This window comes from Helianthus annuus, chromosome 7 (genome assembly GCF_002127325.2).
Source record: "Helianthus annuus cultivar XRQ/B chromosome 7, HanXRQr2.0-SUNRISE, whole genome shotgun sequence".
Taxonomy (NCBI): Eukaryota; Viridiplantae; Streptophyta; class Magnoliopsida; order Asterales; family Asteraceae; genus Helianthus; species Helianthus annuus.
This window is the reverse complement of record NC_035439.2, coordinates 106,033,125-106,052,309: the sequence shown is the minus strand read 5'-3', so window position 1 is coordinate 106,052,309 and position 19,185 is coordinate 106,033,125. Positions and strand designations below refer to the sequence as shown.

At 39.5% G+C, this 19,185-nt stretch overlaps 1 protein-coding gene across 1 annotated transcript; it reads left to right on the top strand.

Moving 5' to 3' along the window:
* The first annotated feature begins 13,099 nt into the window (after positions 1-13,099).
* LOC110866359 (transcription factor MYB73) lies at positions 13,100-13,931 on the top strand. Its single transcript, XM_022115528.2, has one exon. It carries the CDS (start codon positions 13,106-13,108, stop codon positions 13,844-13,846), a length of 741 nt encoding a protein of 246 aa, XP_021971220.1. The 5' UTR covers positions 13,100-13,105; the 3' UTR covers positions 13,847-13,931.
* The last annotated feature ends 5,254 nt before the right edge of the window (positions 13,932-19,185 follow it).

Sequence of the window (19,185 nt, the reverse complement as noted above, 5' to 3'; positions counted from 1 at the left end):
TATATTATTTTTTAAGTAATCTAATCATACAATTAAAATTTTAGATGTAGTCTGGAAATAATTATTACTATATATTATTACTGTATATTACTCTATATTAATAAACGAATTGAAATGAATAGTGATTTTAATATTATAATAATACATAGTTATTTTGATACTTTTATTATTTTAATACTATAATAACAATTATTTTCTTTACTTTTTAACTTTAATCCTTTTTTAATATCAGTGGTTGGGATAAGCTTGGCGTCAACCGGTATCGAACGAGTACTGGTATCGAAAATACCGATACGATCCTTTTCGGTATCAGTACATGAAAGTAAAAAAACCGGCACTAATACAGAAAACGCCAACAGTTTGTGCCGAATTGATATTGGAAATCTTTTGGTTCGGGAAATTCAGTGCTGCTACCCGGTACCATATGTTCATCCTTGATCACGGTTACCGTACGAACAACGGTATCGTACAACTTTTTTGTTGATTTTCTTCGACTTTTAATTTTTTCTTTTTTTAGTTTCAGGGGTAGGGATGAGCTCGGTTGTGACAACTCGAAATTTAGAACCTTTCGTTGTAACTTACTTGTACGTTATGTGACTAGTTAAAATGATAACGTGAATCTTTTTATGTGATAAGTGCTTTGTTACGCGTGTATTGTATATATATATGTGTGTACGTGTTATATGTGAACCGAGAACCCGACACGAAACAACGGACCCGACTCGAGACCAAGAGGTCTCGAGTGAATAGTGACCGAATAGGCCTTTGGGCCGAGAACCTTGTGGCCGGTTGGGCCATTGGGCCGTGAACCCCCACTCGAAACCCACTAAGGGTGCACACTCTTGGAACTTGACTATATATACCATGCCTTAGTTAGTTTTTACCATTTGTTGAACATTACACCCACACACTCTCCTACTTTTCTCTCTAAGCCTTAAGCACACAAACCCACCTCCAAGACTCTCGGATCTAATCGGTTAGCACAAGAACTCTCGGGCTTGGAACTTCGGATCGACACACACACACACTTCATTAACCGGTTAGTGCTTTTAATGTTTATGGATTTATGTTAATCATGTTAAATGATAAAATGCATGAGAGGATGTTTATTGTTAGTATTTCTTGATGATTATTGTTAGTTTATGTTATGTTTGTGTTTAAATGGATGCATGAATGAGATGAAGTTTTATGTATGTTAACAAGTTATAGTGTTGGAATGTGTTGCTAAAGAACTCATGACATCTTGTGTTAAATAGAGTTAAACTACTAGATCTTGATGATACATGAAATCGGATTTGCATTTCTCATGAAATCGGACATATATAAAAACCGAGTTGTGTGTTATGCTTAGTGTTTTGATGCTTGTTCATAGTGTTGATTGAATAAGTGGTTAAAATGTTATGAACTTGATGAAGATGGGTTTGAATATTTGAAGAACACTTTGAATGATAGTTGAAGATTGAAAACCCTTGTGATTTTGATCCACATTTGACTAATAGCCTGATTAGGAAATATGTTAGTGAAATTCTATTGGTCATTTCCGAATTTGGGCCTGATTATATTGTACTATTTGGCTGATTACACCTGCATCAACACGTGAACGTGAAAATGACAGCTTACCGACTCGCAATCACCCGTTGCGACTCGCAACCACAGCGTGATGACTCGAGACCACGCGGTTGCGACTCGCAACCATAACAGGACAAGCCGAAACCACAGGTTACGAGTCCGGTTGCGACTCGAGACCTTAGCATGATGAACCGAGACTACGGTTGCGACACCGGTTGCGACTCGCAACCATCCATGATCAACACACAGCATGACTCGAGACCATGCTTGCGAGTCCGGTTGCGACTCGAGACCACACTTTTGGGCCTTAGTTAATGGGCCAGACTGATGGGCTTCTGTGTTAACTGCTTTTACGTGTTTGGGCCTAAGTAGTTGGGCTGAACTTGTGAACCGTATGTGCTTCTATTGACTGTTAACTGTTACTGATTATACGTGATTGCCAAACGTACTGAACATTTGTGCACTACTTGGTTCGACTCTGATTATACGTGATAACCGTGATAGGACGTTATTGACTACTTGCGACTTGATTGACTTTCTGTGTTTGACTGCCGAGCAAACCAAGGTGAGTTCACACCCTTTACAAAGCATGGGATTCCCTGGGTTGGGGACGGGATTCAGGAACGTGGGTTCCTCGTCTACCTTTGGGTAGGACGTCAGTGGTTCAGGAATGTGATTCCTCGTCCGGATGGACGGATAAACGTACTAGACTAAAACTCTATCACGAAGTCCCTCCTTTTTGTATCGACTAATCGCCGGGCCAATGGCGAGCGGGTCATTAGTTAGATAGCGCTATTTAGGTCTGACAAGCCTCACACCGTGCCGCAGAGGACGGGCGTGAACTAATGGATCTGGGGCACGTCAATGATGATAGACATTGATGTTTTCAGGGCACATAAACATGACTACAGTCAGCAATCGATACGGTAACGAGTCTAGTATACACATGGGGTAGCCCCCACGGCTGGAGAGCCAGATGATACACATGGGGTAGCCCCCACGGCTGGAGAGCCAGATGATGTACATGGGGTAGCCCCCACGGCCGAAATGCCTGATAACTACATGGGGTAGCCCCCACGGCCGGAGTGCCGGAGTAACTGGGAATGAACTGGTCACGTCTTTTTAAACTATGGGGTAACCCCCACGGCAGGATGCCTGATAAAGTAAACTGTTTTCGAAACAACTAAAACGAACGCCCACCCGTGAACTCACTCAACTAGTTGTTGACTCGTTACTACATGCTTTGCAGGACCATAGGTACTCAACTGGAGCTTGCATGGAGGAGGACCGTTGTGGGACAGGGATTGCTACATGCTATGTTAAACTTGAAACTTTTGGAACTTATGTTATAACTTTAAAACTTATGCTTCCGCTTGCAACTTAAACTTGTTGTTTTGAAACACCAATCATGATGGTTAAACTTTTATAATTATTTATATGCTTGTTCAGTATGATTGGTGGCTGGATCCTGGTCAGTCACGCCTCCAAGCGGTAGTACTCCGCAGGTGGGATTTTGGGGGTGTGACAGATTGGTATCAGAGCCATTGGTTATAGTGAACTTGGTTTTAATAAAGGAGAAACGTTTTTGTTAAAACCAGACTATAACCGGTTTAGTGCTCAACGGTCCACAACGACACTTCGCTCCTCATGCAAGGCTCGACGTTCTAGGTAATATGATGTATGTATATTGCCTACTTGTTAGTTGCGTAGTACACTGCTCATGGTATGCTTGATTAGTATAGCTACTGTTGTTTGAACACGTGCGTGCTTACTCTGTCCTACTATCGTGCTTTCGCGAACCTCTCTCACACGTATTACTCTTATTATGAAGAACCATGTCTGGACGCGTTAACATGACACAAGCCCAGTTGACGGCTTTGATCAACGAACGAGTTGCCGCAGCGCTCGCAGCTGCACACGCAGGAGGTATATCCTGCAGTCCGAAATTGTTCTAGGATCGTTTGGATCCTACTCTCGTGAACCAACCTTTGTGTTAAACTCTGTCTTTTCTTTCACCTACCTTAGGTCAGGCACCGGTGTGCACTTTTAAGACCTTTATGGACTGTCGACCCACAACTTTTAGCGGCACTGAAGGAGCAGTAGGTCTCCTACACTGGTTTGAGAAACTGGAGTCTGTGTTCGAAATGTGCGAATGCCCTGAAGCGCGCAGGGTGAAGTATGCTACTGGTACTCTCGAGGGTTTGGCTCTCACGTGGTGGAATGCTCAGGTGCAGATGTTAGGGTTGGTTGCTGCCAACGCCACCCCATGGGAAACTTTCAAGGAAATGATCAGGGAGGAATACTGCAGTCGTGACGACATTCACAAACTGGAAGATGAGTTCTACAATCTTAAGATGTCGGGGTCAGAAATTGAGGCATACACTAAGAGATCGCATGAGCTTGCTTTGTTGTGTCCTACTATGGTGGATCCTCCCTACAAGCGAATTGAACTCTATCTCAAGGGCTTGGTGCCAGAGATCCAAAGTCATGTGACTTCAGCGAGGTTGACTACTATCCAGCAGGTTGTACAGTTGGCTCACCGTCTCACTGACCAAGCGGTGGAGCAGAACAAGTTACCGAAGCGTATAGGTGCTGCAACTACTTCTGGTGCTTCTAGTGGGGATAAACGGAAATGGGATGGAACTTCAAGCAGGGGTTCAACTTCAGTGCAAACTCAGTCTCAGCAGAGAAAGACGGATGATCACAAGAGCCCCAGTCAGCAGTCGTCTGGTGGTCAAAGTCATGGTGGATACAAGGGGAATCACCCCAAGTGCAATCGTTGTAGCCTACACCACAGTGGGCCATGCACCAGGGGCAACTGTCATCGGTGCAACAAGCCTGGTCATGTTGCGAAGGATTGCAGGAGCGCATATCCCGTCAACCAGAATCGTCAGCAACCTCAGCAGAACCAGCGACAGCAGCAGGGTAACAACAAAGGGTGCTTTCAGTGTGGAGCTGAAGGTCATTTCAAGAAGGATTGTCCCCAACTGAACCAGAACAACAACAACAATCAGGGGAATGGTAACAATGGGAACAACAACAACAACAATGGTGCTAGGGGACGAGTGTTCGTGATTGGTCAAGGTGAAGCAAGGAATGATCCCAACGTGGTGACGGGTAAGTTCCTTCTCGACGACTTTTATGTTACAGTCTTATTTGATTCGGGTGCCGATACTAGCTATGTGTCACTAGAAGTTAGTAAGATGCTTAAGCGTATTCCTACACCCCTGAGCGACAAGCACACCGTAGAGCTAGCTAATGGTAAAAGTTTGGAAGCCTCACACGTAGTCAAGGGTTGCCAGCTTACTCTCGCTAACCAGACCTTCTCTATTGACCTTATTCCTATTGTCTTGGGTAGTTTCGACGTTGTCATTGGGATGGATTGGTTATCCCAACACCGAGCAGAGATTCTTTGCAACGAGAAGATCGTTCGTATTCCTGGTTTAGGTGGTGAACCTCTCATGATTCGTGGCGACAAGAAAAGCGCTGTTGAGAACATTATCTCTCTTCTTAAAGCCCAGAAATGCTTACGAAAGGGCCACACTGCGATTTTGGCTCTAGTTACTGATACCACAGAGAAGGAGAAGAAGTTAGAAGATTTTCCGGTTGTACGCGATTATCCTGAGGTATTCCCTGAGGAATTACCTGGTCTTCCGCCCCATCGCCAAGTCGAGTTTCAGATTGATCTAGCTCCTGGAGCCGCGCCTGTAGCCCGTGCACCTTATCGTTTAGCGCCATCAGAGTTGGAAGAACTCTCCACGCAACTACAAGAACTCTTGGATAAGGGTTTTATTCGTCCTAGCTCATCGCCTTGGGGAGCTCCAGTGTTATTTGTGAAGAAGAAGGACGGTACCTTCAGAATGTGTATCGACTATCGCGAACCCAACAAGGTGACCGTGAAGAATCGTTATCCTCTACCGCGCATTGACGACTTGTTCGACCAGTTGCAGGGGTCGAGCTACTACTCAAAGATCGATCTGAGATCGGGATATCACCAGCTGAGAGTTCGAGAAGAGGATGTTTCCAAGACGGCCTTTAGAACTCGATATGGGCACTATGAGTTTCTGGTCATGCCGTTTGGGCTGACGAACGCACCGGCAGTTTTTATGGATTTGATGAATCGAGTGTGCAAACCGTACCTGGATAAGTTTGTTATAGTCTTTATCGACGACATCCTGATCTATTCTAAGAGCAAAGAAGAGCACGAACAACATCTACGACTTATTCTGGAACTCCTTCGGAAGGAACAGCTTTACGCAAAATTCTCGAAATGCGACTTCTGGCTTCGTGAAGTCCATTTCCTAGGGCATGTGGTGAACAAGGATGGGATCCACGTTGATCCATCCAAAGTGGACTCTATTAAGAACTGGCCTGCGCCTCGCACACCAAAGGAAATTCGCCAATTTTTGGGATTGGCAGGATATTACAGGAGATTCATTAAGGATTTTTCTAAGATCGCGCAGCCTCTCACCTTACTAACACAGAAAGGCGTTGTTTATCATTGGGGAAATGCACAAGAGTTAGCTTTTCAGCATCTAAAGGATAGACTTTGCAGTGCACCTATCCTTTCACTGCCAGAAGGCACAGACGATTTTGTGGTTTACTGTGATGCATCAATTCAAGGTCTTGGTTGTGTATTGATGCAACGAGATAAAGTCATAGCTTACGCCTCACGACAACTTAAAGTTCACGAGAAGAACTACACGACACATGATTTAGAGCTGGGAGCGGTTGTTTTCGCACTTAAGTTATGGCGGCATTACCTGTACGGAACCAAGTGCGCCATCTACACCGACCACAGAAGTTTAGAACACATATTCAAGCAGAAGGAACTGAATATGCGGCAGCGACGATGGGTCGAGCTGCTGAATGATTACGAGTGCTCTATCAGGTATCACCCGGGCAAGGCCAATGTTGTGGCAGACGCCCTCAGTCGAAAGGACACTACGCCTAAGCGCGTAAGAGCTTTACAACTCACGATCCATTCTAGTCTACCTTCGCAAATACGAGCTGCTCAGATAGAAGCACTGAAACCAGAAAACGTTAGAGCTGAAGCTCTACGCGGGTCAAGGCAACGCTTAGAACAGAAGGAAGACGGTGCTTATTATGTAACAGGACGCATTTGGGTCCCACTCTATGGCGATTTACGAGAACTTGTGATGGATGAAGCGCACAAATCTCGCTACTCGGTACACCCTGGTTCGGACAAGATGTACCACGATATTAAAACCACGTATTGGTGGCCTAGCATGAAGGCCCACATAGCAACGTATGTCAGCAAGTGTTTGACTTGTGCGCGAGTCAAGACGGAATATCAGAAACCCTCAGGCCTACTTCAGCAACCAGAGATACCACAATGGAAATGGGAGCAAATTTCCATGGATTTCGTTACTGGCCTACCTAGATCACAGCGCGGAAACGATACTATTTGGGTGATCGTGGATCGACTCACAAAATCCGCACACTTTTTGGCAATCAAGGAGACGGATAAATTCTCCACTTTAGCAGAAATATACCTCAAGGAAGTTGTTTCGAGGCACGGGGTGCCCACTTCTATTATCTCTGATCGAGATGCACGTTTTACTTCGGAACTGTGGCAGGCAATGCACAAGTCTTTTGGCTCACGTCTTGATATGAGCACAGCGTATCACCCGCAGACGGACGGGCAGTCCGAGCGTACTATCCAAACACTAGAAGACATGCTTCGCGCTTGTGTAATCGACTTTGGCAACAGCTGGGAAAAGCATCTGCCACTCGTAGAATTCTCGTACAATAACAGCTACCACACCAGCATTAAAGCTGCTCCGTTTGAGGCATTGTACGGACGTAAATGCCGGTCACCCCTCTGTTGGGCAGAGGTGGGGGATAGTCAGATCACTGGTCCAGAACATGTGGTAGACACTACTGAGCGGATTGCTCAAATACGACAACGCATGGCGGCCGCTCGTGACCGTCAGAAGGCATACGCCGATAAGGGCAGGAAACCACTTGAGCTCCAGGTTGGGGAGCGGGTATTACTCAAAGTTTCACCCTGGAAGGGTGTGGTTCGTTTTGGTAAACGAGGGAAACTCAACCCACGGTACGTTGGACCTTTCGAAATTCTTGAGAAAATAGGCAAGGTGGCCTACCGACTGAAATTACCAACAGAACTCGGTGCAGTTCACAACGTTTTCCATGTGTCGAATCTGAAGAAGTGTCTGTCAGATGAGACGCACGTAGTTCCTCTGAAGGAACTTACGATCGACGAACAGTTGAAATTCGTCGAAGAACCTGTCGAGATCACGGACCGGGATGTTAAGGTCCTCAAGAACACTAGAATACCTCTTGTTCGAGTTCGTTGGAACTCACGTCGCGGCCCAGAGTTTACCTGGGAGCGCGAAGATCGGATGAAACAAAAGTATCCCCAACTGTTTGAGAACAGTACTAACGCTACTGAGGCTGAAGCTACGGAATTTCGGGACGAAATTCCAGATCAACGGGGGGTGGATGTGACACCCCAGGAAAACCGGGAAAACCTTACAACTTAACTAGCTTCCTCAGTGAGTGCCATCAAATTTCGGGACGAAATTTCTTTCAACTTGGGGATGATGTGACAACTCGAAATTTAGAACCTTTCGTTGTAACTTACTTGTACGTTATGTGACTAGTTAAAATGATAACGTGAATCTTTTTATGTGATAAGTGCTTTGTTACGCGTGTATTGTATATATATATGTGTGTACGTGTTATATGTGAACCGAGAACCCGACACGAAACAACGGACCCGACTCGAGACCAAGAGGTCTCGAGTGAATAGTGACCGAATAGGCCTTTGGGCCGAGAACCTTGTGGCCGGTTGGGCCATTGGGCCGTGAACCCCCACTCGAAACCCACTAAGGGTGCACACTCTTGGAACTTGACTATATATACCATGCCTTAGTTAGTTTTTACCATTTGTTGAACATTACACCCACACACTCTCCTACTTTTCTCTCTAAGCCTTAAGCACACAAACCCACCTCCAAGACTCTCGGATCTAATCGGTTAGCACAAGAACTCTCGGGCTTGGAACTTCGGATCGACACACACACACACTTCATTAACCGGTTAGTGCTTTTAATGTTTATGGATTTATGTTAATCATGTTAAATGATAAAATGCATGAGAGGATGTTTATTGTTAGTATTTCTTGATGATTATTGTTAGTTTATGTTATGTTTGTGTTTAAATGGATGCATGAATGAGATGAAGTTTTATGTATGTTAACAAGTTATAGTGTTGGAATGTGTTGCTAAAGAACTCATGACATCTTGTGTTAAATAGAGTTAAACTACTAGATCTTGATGATACATGAAATCGGATTTGCATTTCTCATGAAATCGGACATATATAAAAACCGAGTTGTGTGTTATGCTTAGTGTTTTGATGCTTGTTCATAGTGTTGATTGAATAAGTGGTTAAAATGTTATGAACTTGATGAAGATGGGTTTGAATATTTGAAGAACACTTTGAATGATAGTTGAAGATTGAAAACCCTTGTGATTTTGATCCACATTTGACTAATAGCCTGATTAGGAAATATGTTAGTGAAATTCTATTGGTCATTTCCGAATTTGGGCCTGATTATATTGTACTATTTGGCTGATTACACCTGCATCAACACGTGAACGTGAAAATGACAGCTTACCGACTCGCAATCACCCGTTGCGACTCGCAACCACAGCGTGATGACTCGAGACCACGCGGTTGCGACTCGCAACCATAACAGGACAAGCCGAAACCACAGGTTACGAGTCCGGTTGCGACTCGAGACCTTAGCATGATGAACCGAGACTACGGTTGCGACACCGGTTGCGACTCGCAACCATCCATGATCAACACACAGCATGACTCGAGACCATGCTTGCGAGTCCGGTTGCGACTCGAGACCACACTTTTGGGCCTTAGTTAATGGGCCAGACTGATGGGCTTCTGTGTTAACTGCTTTTACGTGTTTGGGCCTAAGTAGTTGGGCTGAACTTGTGAACCGTATGTGCTTCTATTGACTGTTAACTGTTACTGATTATACGTGATTGCCAAACGTACTGAACATTTGTGCACTACTTGGTTCGACTCTGATTATACGTGATAACCGTGATAGGACGTTATTGACTACTTGCGACTTGATTGACTTTCTGTGTTTGACTGCCGAGCAAACCAAGGTGAGTTCACACCCTTTACAAAGCATGGGATTCCCTGGGTTGGGGACGGGATTCAGGAACGTGGGTTCCTCGTCTACCTTTGGGTAGGACGTCAGTGGTTCAGGAATGTGATTCCTCGTCCGGATGGACGGATAAACGTACTAGACTAAAACTCTATCACGAAGTCCCTCCTTTTTGTATCGACTAATCGCCGGGCCAATGGCGAGCGGGTCATTAGTTAGATAGCGCTATTTAGGTCTGACAAGCCTCACACCGTGCCGCAGAGGACGGGCGTGAACTAATGGATCTGGGGCACGTCAATGATGATAGACATTGATGTTTTCAGGGCACATAAACATGACTACAGTCAGCAATCGATACGGTAACGAGTCTAGTATACACATGGGGTAGCCCCCACGGCTGGAGAGCCAGATGATACACATGGGGTAGCCCCCACGGCTGGAGAGCCAGATGATGTACATGGGGTAGCCCCCACGGCCGAAATGCCTGATAACTACATGGGGTAGCCCCCACGGCCGGAGTGCCGGAGTAACTGGGAATGAACTGGTCACGTCTTTTTAAACTATGGGGTAACCCCCACGGCAGGATGCCTGATAAAGTAAACTGTTTTCGAAACAACTAAAACGAACGCCCACCCGTGAACTCACTCAACTAGTTGTTGACTCGTTACTACATGCTTTGCAGGACCATAGGTACTCAACTGGAGCTTGCATGGAGGAGGACCGTTGTGGGACAGGGATTGCTACATGCTATGTTAAACTTGAAACTTTTGGAACTTATGTTATAACTTTAAAACTTATGCTTCCGCTTGCAACTTAAACTTGTTGTTTTGAAACACCAATCATGATGGTTAAACTTTTATAATTATTTATATGCTTGTTCAGTATGATTGGTGGCTGGATCCTGGTCAGTCACGCCTCCAAGCGGTAGTACTCCGCAGGTGGGATTTTGGGGGTGTGACATCGGTGCCAACCGATACAGAATCGGTACTGATACCGAAAATACCGGTTACGGTACTGGTATAATGAAGGTAAAAAACGGTAGCGAAACGGTAACAGGAACGCAAAAAGTCGGTACCGAATTGGTGCTTAAGATCTTTCGGTTCCACAGATTTGGTACCGGTACCTAAATAATTTGCTCATCTCTGACCAGAGGTTCTATATGAACAACATCGTTACCATACAACTATATATGATATATTATTAGTAAACGGATTGAAATGAATAGTGATTTTAATATTATAATAATATATAGTTTTTTTAGTTCTTTTATAATTTTATTTAGGTAATAATTTAAATGTGAAATTATATTAATCATCATAAATAATTTGGATATGGAATATTTGATTTATAAAAAAAATTTGTTTTCATTATTATAATTCAGCAGACCTATTTCTACATTTTTAATAAGTGATACCCATATATGTACTATTAAAAAATATAAGTAAAGATTGTGAGAGTAAAGGCGAAAACGTCATGTGACATTAATTATAATCTTTTATTGGGAGAAGGATGAGATATGATATGATTTACTGTTTAGTGGAGGGTTCAAATAAGAAGAACTTTTTTGTAAGAAGAGAAAAGAAGAAGTTTCAACCAATAAGAATGCTTCATTTTACTTCATTTAATATTTGCATTTTGATTTTAATATAAGGGTATATTGGTAAACTTACAAAAATCATCAATTTGTATTTTTCTACTTTAATAACTAACTAAATTAAATTTGTAACTCTTTTTCAAAATATATACTTTTTCCAAATTAAAAAAAAAACAACTTTATTGCAAGTGTAGAATAAATTACTAGTTGTGTAGGATAAATCACGAGTTGTGTAGGATATATTTCGGGGTGTGTAGGATAAATTTCGAGTGTGTAGGATAAAATTCTATAATGTGTAGGGTAATGTAGGAAAAATTTTATCTGTGTAGGTTTTGTAGATTATATGTAGAATAATTAATGATTAGTTGACTAATTAATTAAAGAGTTAAAATTATTGACATGGGTTATAAATGAAATATTATTTTACTAATATGCCCTTTATCTTTTTATTCTCATATTAAATTTTTTCTCAAATGAACCTTTCCGTTACTGTTTATTAATTATCTAACATCTACAATATCAAAAAGATTTAACTAAATTATCTTGTTTAAATTGTAATCAAACCTTTTTTAACGATAAATTTCTTTTAACCCTTACTGTCTGTTGGACTTGAACCCAAAACATCTCCCTCCCAAACCTACATGTTTAAAATTGTTTTGTTTTATTTATCCGTAAAATGAAAACATGAATTATCATGTTGAAACTACTGAACACGACAAAAGAACTGTGCTACATGTAGCGTTGCGGAAATTAGTATAAAAGAGTGCTGAAAGAAAACTTAAGAAGACGAGAGTATGATTTTGAAATGAGTCAGATTCGAGCTAAGCTTGCTTAGGTTCTAAATCTTCTCATTTAATTTATGAGAGTTCAAGTTTCATTTGTGAGTAGTTTTTTAACCTTAAGCTATTGGCTCGTCTAACTTATAATTTTTTTTCTTAAACAATTAACTCATAATTTTTAAATCCTACTACTTAATCTACATATACATCCATCATAAGATTTAAATCTCAAAATATTAAACACAACTCTATTACACATTTTAGGGGCTATTTGGTAACATTTGAATAGTTAAGTGCTGAATCTGTAAGAGGTCTGAACCATTAAGTGCTGAACCAGTAAGAGGTCTGAACAATTAAGAGCCTGTATAATGCTTAACCATTCAGAGGCAAATATCTGACCAATTCAGATTAGAGGTCTTAACTATTTAGACTCTGTATAAATCTTAACCATTCAGAGGCAAATGCCTGAACCATTCAGACATCTGCTCATGAAACAAACAGTCTAAACTAGTAAAAAAATCTAAACCATTAAGAGTCGCATTAAAAGGTAAACAAATAGCCCTTAATAAATTATAAACTTAAAACCTTTTAGTTACAGGTGTTACTAAAGATACCCCTCCGTCTTAACATTGAGTGATGAGTTGGAGGGGTATCTTTTGCAACCCCTTTGTATTTACTCATCTAGTCAAGAGAGTGAAAGTACGTATGAACACAAGGTTTTGATGTGACGCGTGTCCGTTAGCCAGCTGTACTCCATATGCAACCGCTTGATCATCTCACATACCTTCATCCAACTCTTTATTTCTTCACTGGCCCCACTCTATAAAATCACCTCACCATTCACCACTTTTCTATCACCTTCACTTCTTCACAAAAACACATATCAAATATCACGTTTTCACATCATGATCATATAACAAAAACCATCAACTTTTTTTCTTTTTTTTTTAAAGAAAAACTTTCTTTTAAGTTTTAACCAACATGGCTAATAACAATTCAGATGATCGGATCAGAGTCCCATGGAGCCCACAAGAAGATGCATTACTGAAACACCTCGTTGAAACACATGGGGCCAGAAACTGGTCTTACCTCAGCCGATCAATACCCGGTAGATCCACCAACTCATGCAGATTACGGTGGTGCAACCACCTCTCACCACCCGTGCAATACCGTGCTTTCACGCCGGAAGAAGACGACACCATCATCCGGGCCCAAGCCCAGTTGGGTAACAAATGGGCCACCATTGCCCGCCTTTTAACCCGTCGAACCGATAAAGAGGTTAAAAACCACTGGAACTCGACGTTGAAACGTAAATGTTCGCCCACGGTGGAACAGCCGGAGTTGAAACGGTCGGTTAGCATGGGCCAAACCGTCCCCGTTTCAATTATGGTTCCGGTTTTGGATTCGAGTATTATTTATAATCTGGGTGGCGAGCAGGATAACGACCCTGCTACGTGGTTGAGCCTCGCGCCACCCGGATCATCTGCATCGCAGGTACCCATTCATGCGGTACAGATGGTTTCATTGACGTTGAATCTAGAAATGACTCATGTTAACCGCCCGAACCGGAAGAAGTCGGTTCGGGGGGTTAAACCCTCGGAAGGTGAGGGGTCGAAGCCCAACCCTCCGGCCGCGGAGTACATGGCAGGCGGCGGAATGTGTAGCTGTTTTATGGGTGGCGGAGCGGTGGTAAACGGTGTCGGAATCAACAAGGAAGAGTAGTGAAGTGATATGAAGAATGTGAGGAATAAAGAATAAAATTGTATATAGATATAAAAGAGTAGTTTTATGTTTTATGTTATAAGTTTTATAAGTTTAAGGTTTAGCAAGGAGTAGTTAATGGAAAAAGTTCATAAGTTTTATGTTTAAATATATTTGATATGAAACAAATATCTGGTCGCAAAGATTTTACAAACTAATACCAATTTGATATGAAAACTATTAATAAGGCTAAATGTTACGTGGGACGTCCCGCCCCGTCTTAGACCGTCATCGGGCCTGCACACCGTTTCCACAGGGACGTCGACGTCGAGATCATCGGCCTGCAGACTTTTTTTCCGTCCCTTCTTCTCACACACATATGCATACAACACACACACACATATATATATATATGTATATAGGATAAGGATTATTACAGATCACTAATTACTGCGAGAACGAAAAGAACAACTCTAAATCACCAAATTTTAGGATTTAAGGCTCATATTTCTTATATTTCATGTTTCTTACATTCACATGTCTGTTATAAATAAAAAAAATCATATATTTTTTCCTACACATAATGTACATACATGTAGCTGATTTAGTCTACACATAACCTTCATGTCTGTATGTTATTTAAAAACTGAATATTTTTCATATTTTGTTTTAAATTCTAGTGTGAGAAACAATGAATCTTACATTTAAAACATTTTCATTTACTTTTTAGGTTTTAAGATTGAAAAAATGAGTGATCCATTTTGTTTTGCGTGTTCTCGTAATATTTAGTGTTTTGCATAGAATCTTCCCCTATATATATAGGGTAGGGTTAATGTGAAAACAACAAAATAAACTCACTACACCACCAAAAACCTAACCCCTCCCCCCCCCCCCCCCCCGCCACCAAAAAAAAAAAAAAAAAAAAAAAAACCCTAACACCCACCCCGTACCCAAGCTAAATGCTAAAAACTAAACCCCCAAAAAAACTAAAAAAATCTTAAAAGATCTAAAAAAACACACAAATTTTTTAAATATTTTTTATTGTAAAATCGCTACTTTTAGTAGCCAAAAAATAATTATTTAAAAAAAATTAAAATTTTTTTAATAACGAAATGTAGCGATTTTACCATAAAAATATTAAAAATAATTGTGTGTTTTTTAGATTTTTTTAGGTATTTTTGGTTGTGTTCACATTGATTCTCGCAATAAATGGTGGTTCCTAACGGATCCTTCTCATATATATATATATATATATATATATATATATATATATATATATATATAGCCAGGATCATTTCAGAACCATATAATATTTACAGAACTCGCAGAACTCCTAATAAACAATCTTTTTATTTATATAATTTTATGTTTAGTATAATTTTATTATTTATTATGTGTATTTTCACGATTACATACATGTTAAGAGTAATTTTATCATTTTTATATGTAATTTTATAATTACACATATGTAAACTAGTTTTTTTACGTATATGTAATTAGTTATGACATATATATATAATTTTGGCAATTAAACATATGTAAACCACTTTTAACGTTTATGTAATCAAAGAAATACATATAATAGATGATACAAAGATCCTAAATATAAAAACTTATATATAAAATGATTGTTTATTAGGAGTTATGAAAGTTCTGTAGTTATTTAGAGTTCTGAAATGAACTCAACCCTATATATATATATATATATATATAGGGGGCTGCTAGAATGAAAACCACCCCGAGTTGTAAGAACCGCGAGAACTACACCCCACGGAGCGCCGTTCGCCATGATTTTTTTTACAAGTAGATATGTGTATTATAAACACAGCCGTAAAAAATCATGGCGAACGGCGCTCCGTGGGGTGTAGTTTTTTACACCACAAGTTTGGTGTTTTTTAATTTTTTTTCTTTTTTCTTTTTTTTTTCACCAAACTTGTGGTGTAAAAAACTACACCCCACGGAGCGCCGTTCGCCATGATTTTTTACGGCTGTGTTTATAATATACACATCTACTTGTAAAAAAAAAATCATGGCGAACGGCGCTCCGTGGGGTGTAGTTCTCGCGGTTCTTACAACTCGAGGTGGTTTTCATTCTAGCGGCTCCCTATATATATATATATATATATATATATATATATATATATATATAATTATTAATATAGAAATATATAAGCCCATCCTCCATTTCTCTAGGTCTATTTCCTTCCAGCCCATTGTCACACCCATCTTACGTAGCAGCGCATCATTTAAGGACTATCCTCCTACACACCGAGTACCCAATGGATGATAATAGTATGTGTTATATTACATGTTAATTATATAATATACAACGATCTTCAATACATGTGTACTTTAGGCATGCATTTTGCCTACGTGTAGAGTGTTTTCAAAGGGCTGCAATAAAGTTCAATGAGGTGAAATAAGGAACTACAATGGAACTGATATTTGTAACTCTAGATTCATAGTTAATTGTAAAATCATTTATATAAGTTTATCTTCTTAACACTTGCAACATGTTTACACGAAATATAAAAACACGTCAAGATTTTATAACAATGGTCATCTTAAAAAGATAATTGTACAAATATAAAATATCCTAAAATGTTTAATTTCACATAATGAAATTATTAGAAATGAAATATTCCTAGACCAAAATGTAGGGATATATGATTCGGGTATATGGTTATATGATTTTCGGTAATCAGGTTGAGTATCATCAAATTCCATACCCATCCAGTACCCGCAAAATATATATGTTTTAATCGAGAACAAGAATACCCGTTCCAGATGTTTCACGTTTCTTGTATTTCTGCCGGGCTGGTCTTGTTACCACTTACCACCCCTAGGTAAAATCCTTATGTAAGAGCTGATAGGAACATATATTGTGAGAATGGGAAAGTAGAGCGAGTGCGATGTCCGTGAAAAGCGTAGGTTAAGTATTTCTTATGATTTGGGATAACCTTTTGAAACACATAATCTCGTTTTCATAAAAGAGTTTCGTGGATTTACGAAATCCTTAATCGGATAAGACATAAATGATTTCTCAAGAACGAGGCGTTCTTTTATGTGAAAAAACTAATTATCTGATTGTGTGTTAAATAGACCAGATGAATCGTTTATGCAAGGAACGAATCAATGCACTGATTGCGAAAATGTTACAAGCCTTCGAGATCACATATATTATACTAAAAAGGCAAATCTAGTGTGCAAAGCTCCTGTATGTGTGGGGAGGGGGTAGGGTGTCAGATCAATTTAGGTCAGATATATGCGTTCTTACCTTCGCAATAGGTTGTTTTCACGACTCAAATATGTCTCATTAATAATTTTCTATAAATAAACTAACATTTGATTGGTCAGATTCACCGGAGGACAATGATAAGTATGTATGTAGGGATGAGCATTTGGTATCGGGTACCGGTATTGATCCATACCGGGTATATTCGGTACCGGTTTCCATTTTCCTGGTTTTTCCGGTACCAGTATAACTGGTAAAATACCGGTACCACTTTTCCCCATTTTTCAGTACGAATACTTTCGGTACCAAACGGGTATCGTGCTCATCCCTATATGTTTCTACAAAAATATATCCTCACATCAAACTAACCGGTGATAGTGACTTTAACATAATGGGGACCTCCATTTAGATACTTGTTATCTGACTAAGGGTGTACGGGGTGGTCGCGACAAGGGGATTCGGCAACCCCTTTGCCGATCGGCAAACACCACCGCCAAGGATCTTTGCCGCACGGGGACTAGGTAAATCGGGGAGAGTATGCCGCTTTGGGAAACCATGATGTGACCGTTGGGACTTGTTTTTTCAAACGACATTATAGTCGTTACATATAAAAAAGATTTTTTATAAATCTATATAAACCATACTCATTTTAAACAAATTCGCACCAACCCTCATCCTCATCCTCATTACTCCAAATCTATAAATCTCTGCCTCTATTTTATTCAAAAAATGGTGGAAGAAATACATGTTTTATTCCCACCCGATAGCAGTGATTCATCCGATAGTAGCATAAGTTTTTTTTTTCTAAAAACTCATCGACGGAGTCGAACTACAAGACACGGGCACGTCTAGGCATGCACTCCTTATTTTTAATTTAATGTAATGTTTTTTTATTTTTAATTTAATGTAATGGTTTTATTTAATTTATTGTACTTTTATTAATTAAGTATTTAAAAAAATAATTTGCCTAATCTCATTTTAAGCATGCACTCTTTATGTTTTTTGGGCAAGAGGCAACAATGAGAGGAGAAATGACATGACACAATATAATTGGGTGAGGGAAAGTTTACCTAATCTCATTAGGCATGAACCCGTTAGAGCATTCACATCTATGGCTTCAAATTCTGTGTGTGGTGTTTTTAAATATAAAGAGTATAAAAAGTGGTTGTGAGTGGAGCAAAGAGAAAATGTTATTGTTCATCTGTATATTTGAGGGGACACTGTTTACCCACTATAATTTTTTTAATATATTTTGAAAGTGGTTGTGCGTAGAGGAGAGAGAAAAGGTAATGATAAAGGTATAAAAAATATTATTTAATTGAAAAGAAGAAAGAAAATATAGTGTTTTTTAGTGTAATTAATTAAGGTGAAAATATGGCGGGATAGATGTGAATGCTCCCTAACATATTTTTTGTATAAGACGATATGATAAAATCTATGATTAACTATTGGGGTTGGCTAAATGCATTATCTTTTTTACTAGTCATACTCCCTCTCTAAAAATACAATTTAAAAGTTGTCAAATTTTACACCTCTATACAATTCAAATATTTTTTTAAGACACTTTCTCTGACTAGTATTTTATTATGTTTCTATAAAACGTCATTGATAAAAAATATTAAAAAAAAAAAAGTTTAAGAACTTCTTTTGAAAAAAAAAACAGTTGATTTTATATTATTTATTTCGTATTTTAGTTCTCTTATCTTTCTATTTCTATTTTTATTAGTGTTATTATTATTATACTAAAATGTTTTTATAATAAATTTAACATCTTTTATTTATTAAAAGTAATAAAATGCAAAGAAAGAAAATAAAACGTTAACTAGCATATTAGTTAGGAAAATGATTTGATCAGAGCATGTAATATCAATTAATAATCGATATAAGTTGAAATTTAATTATTGTGAGGGTATCTTATTGACTAATTAAAATCATTATCTACAAATTGTCAGTGGTGATTCTCAAATGTATTTATCTACTTTTAACTCCAAAAACTATATTAAGTTGGTTAGCTTCAAAGCTTCGCTTAATTTTTTGTGTATTATTGTTTATACAAACTGAATTCGAATGCCCACTTCAAACAGTTATGAACAAAAAAATCCCACTTCAAAATTAAAATGGCTCA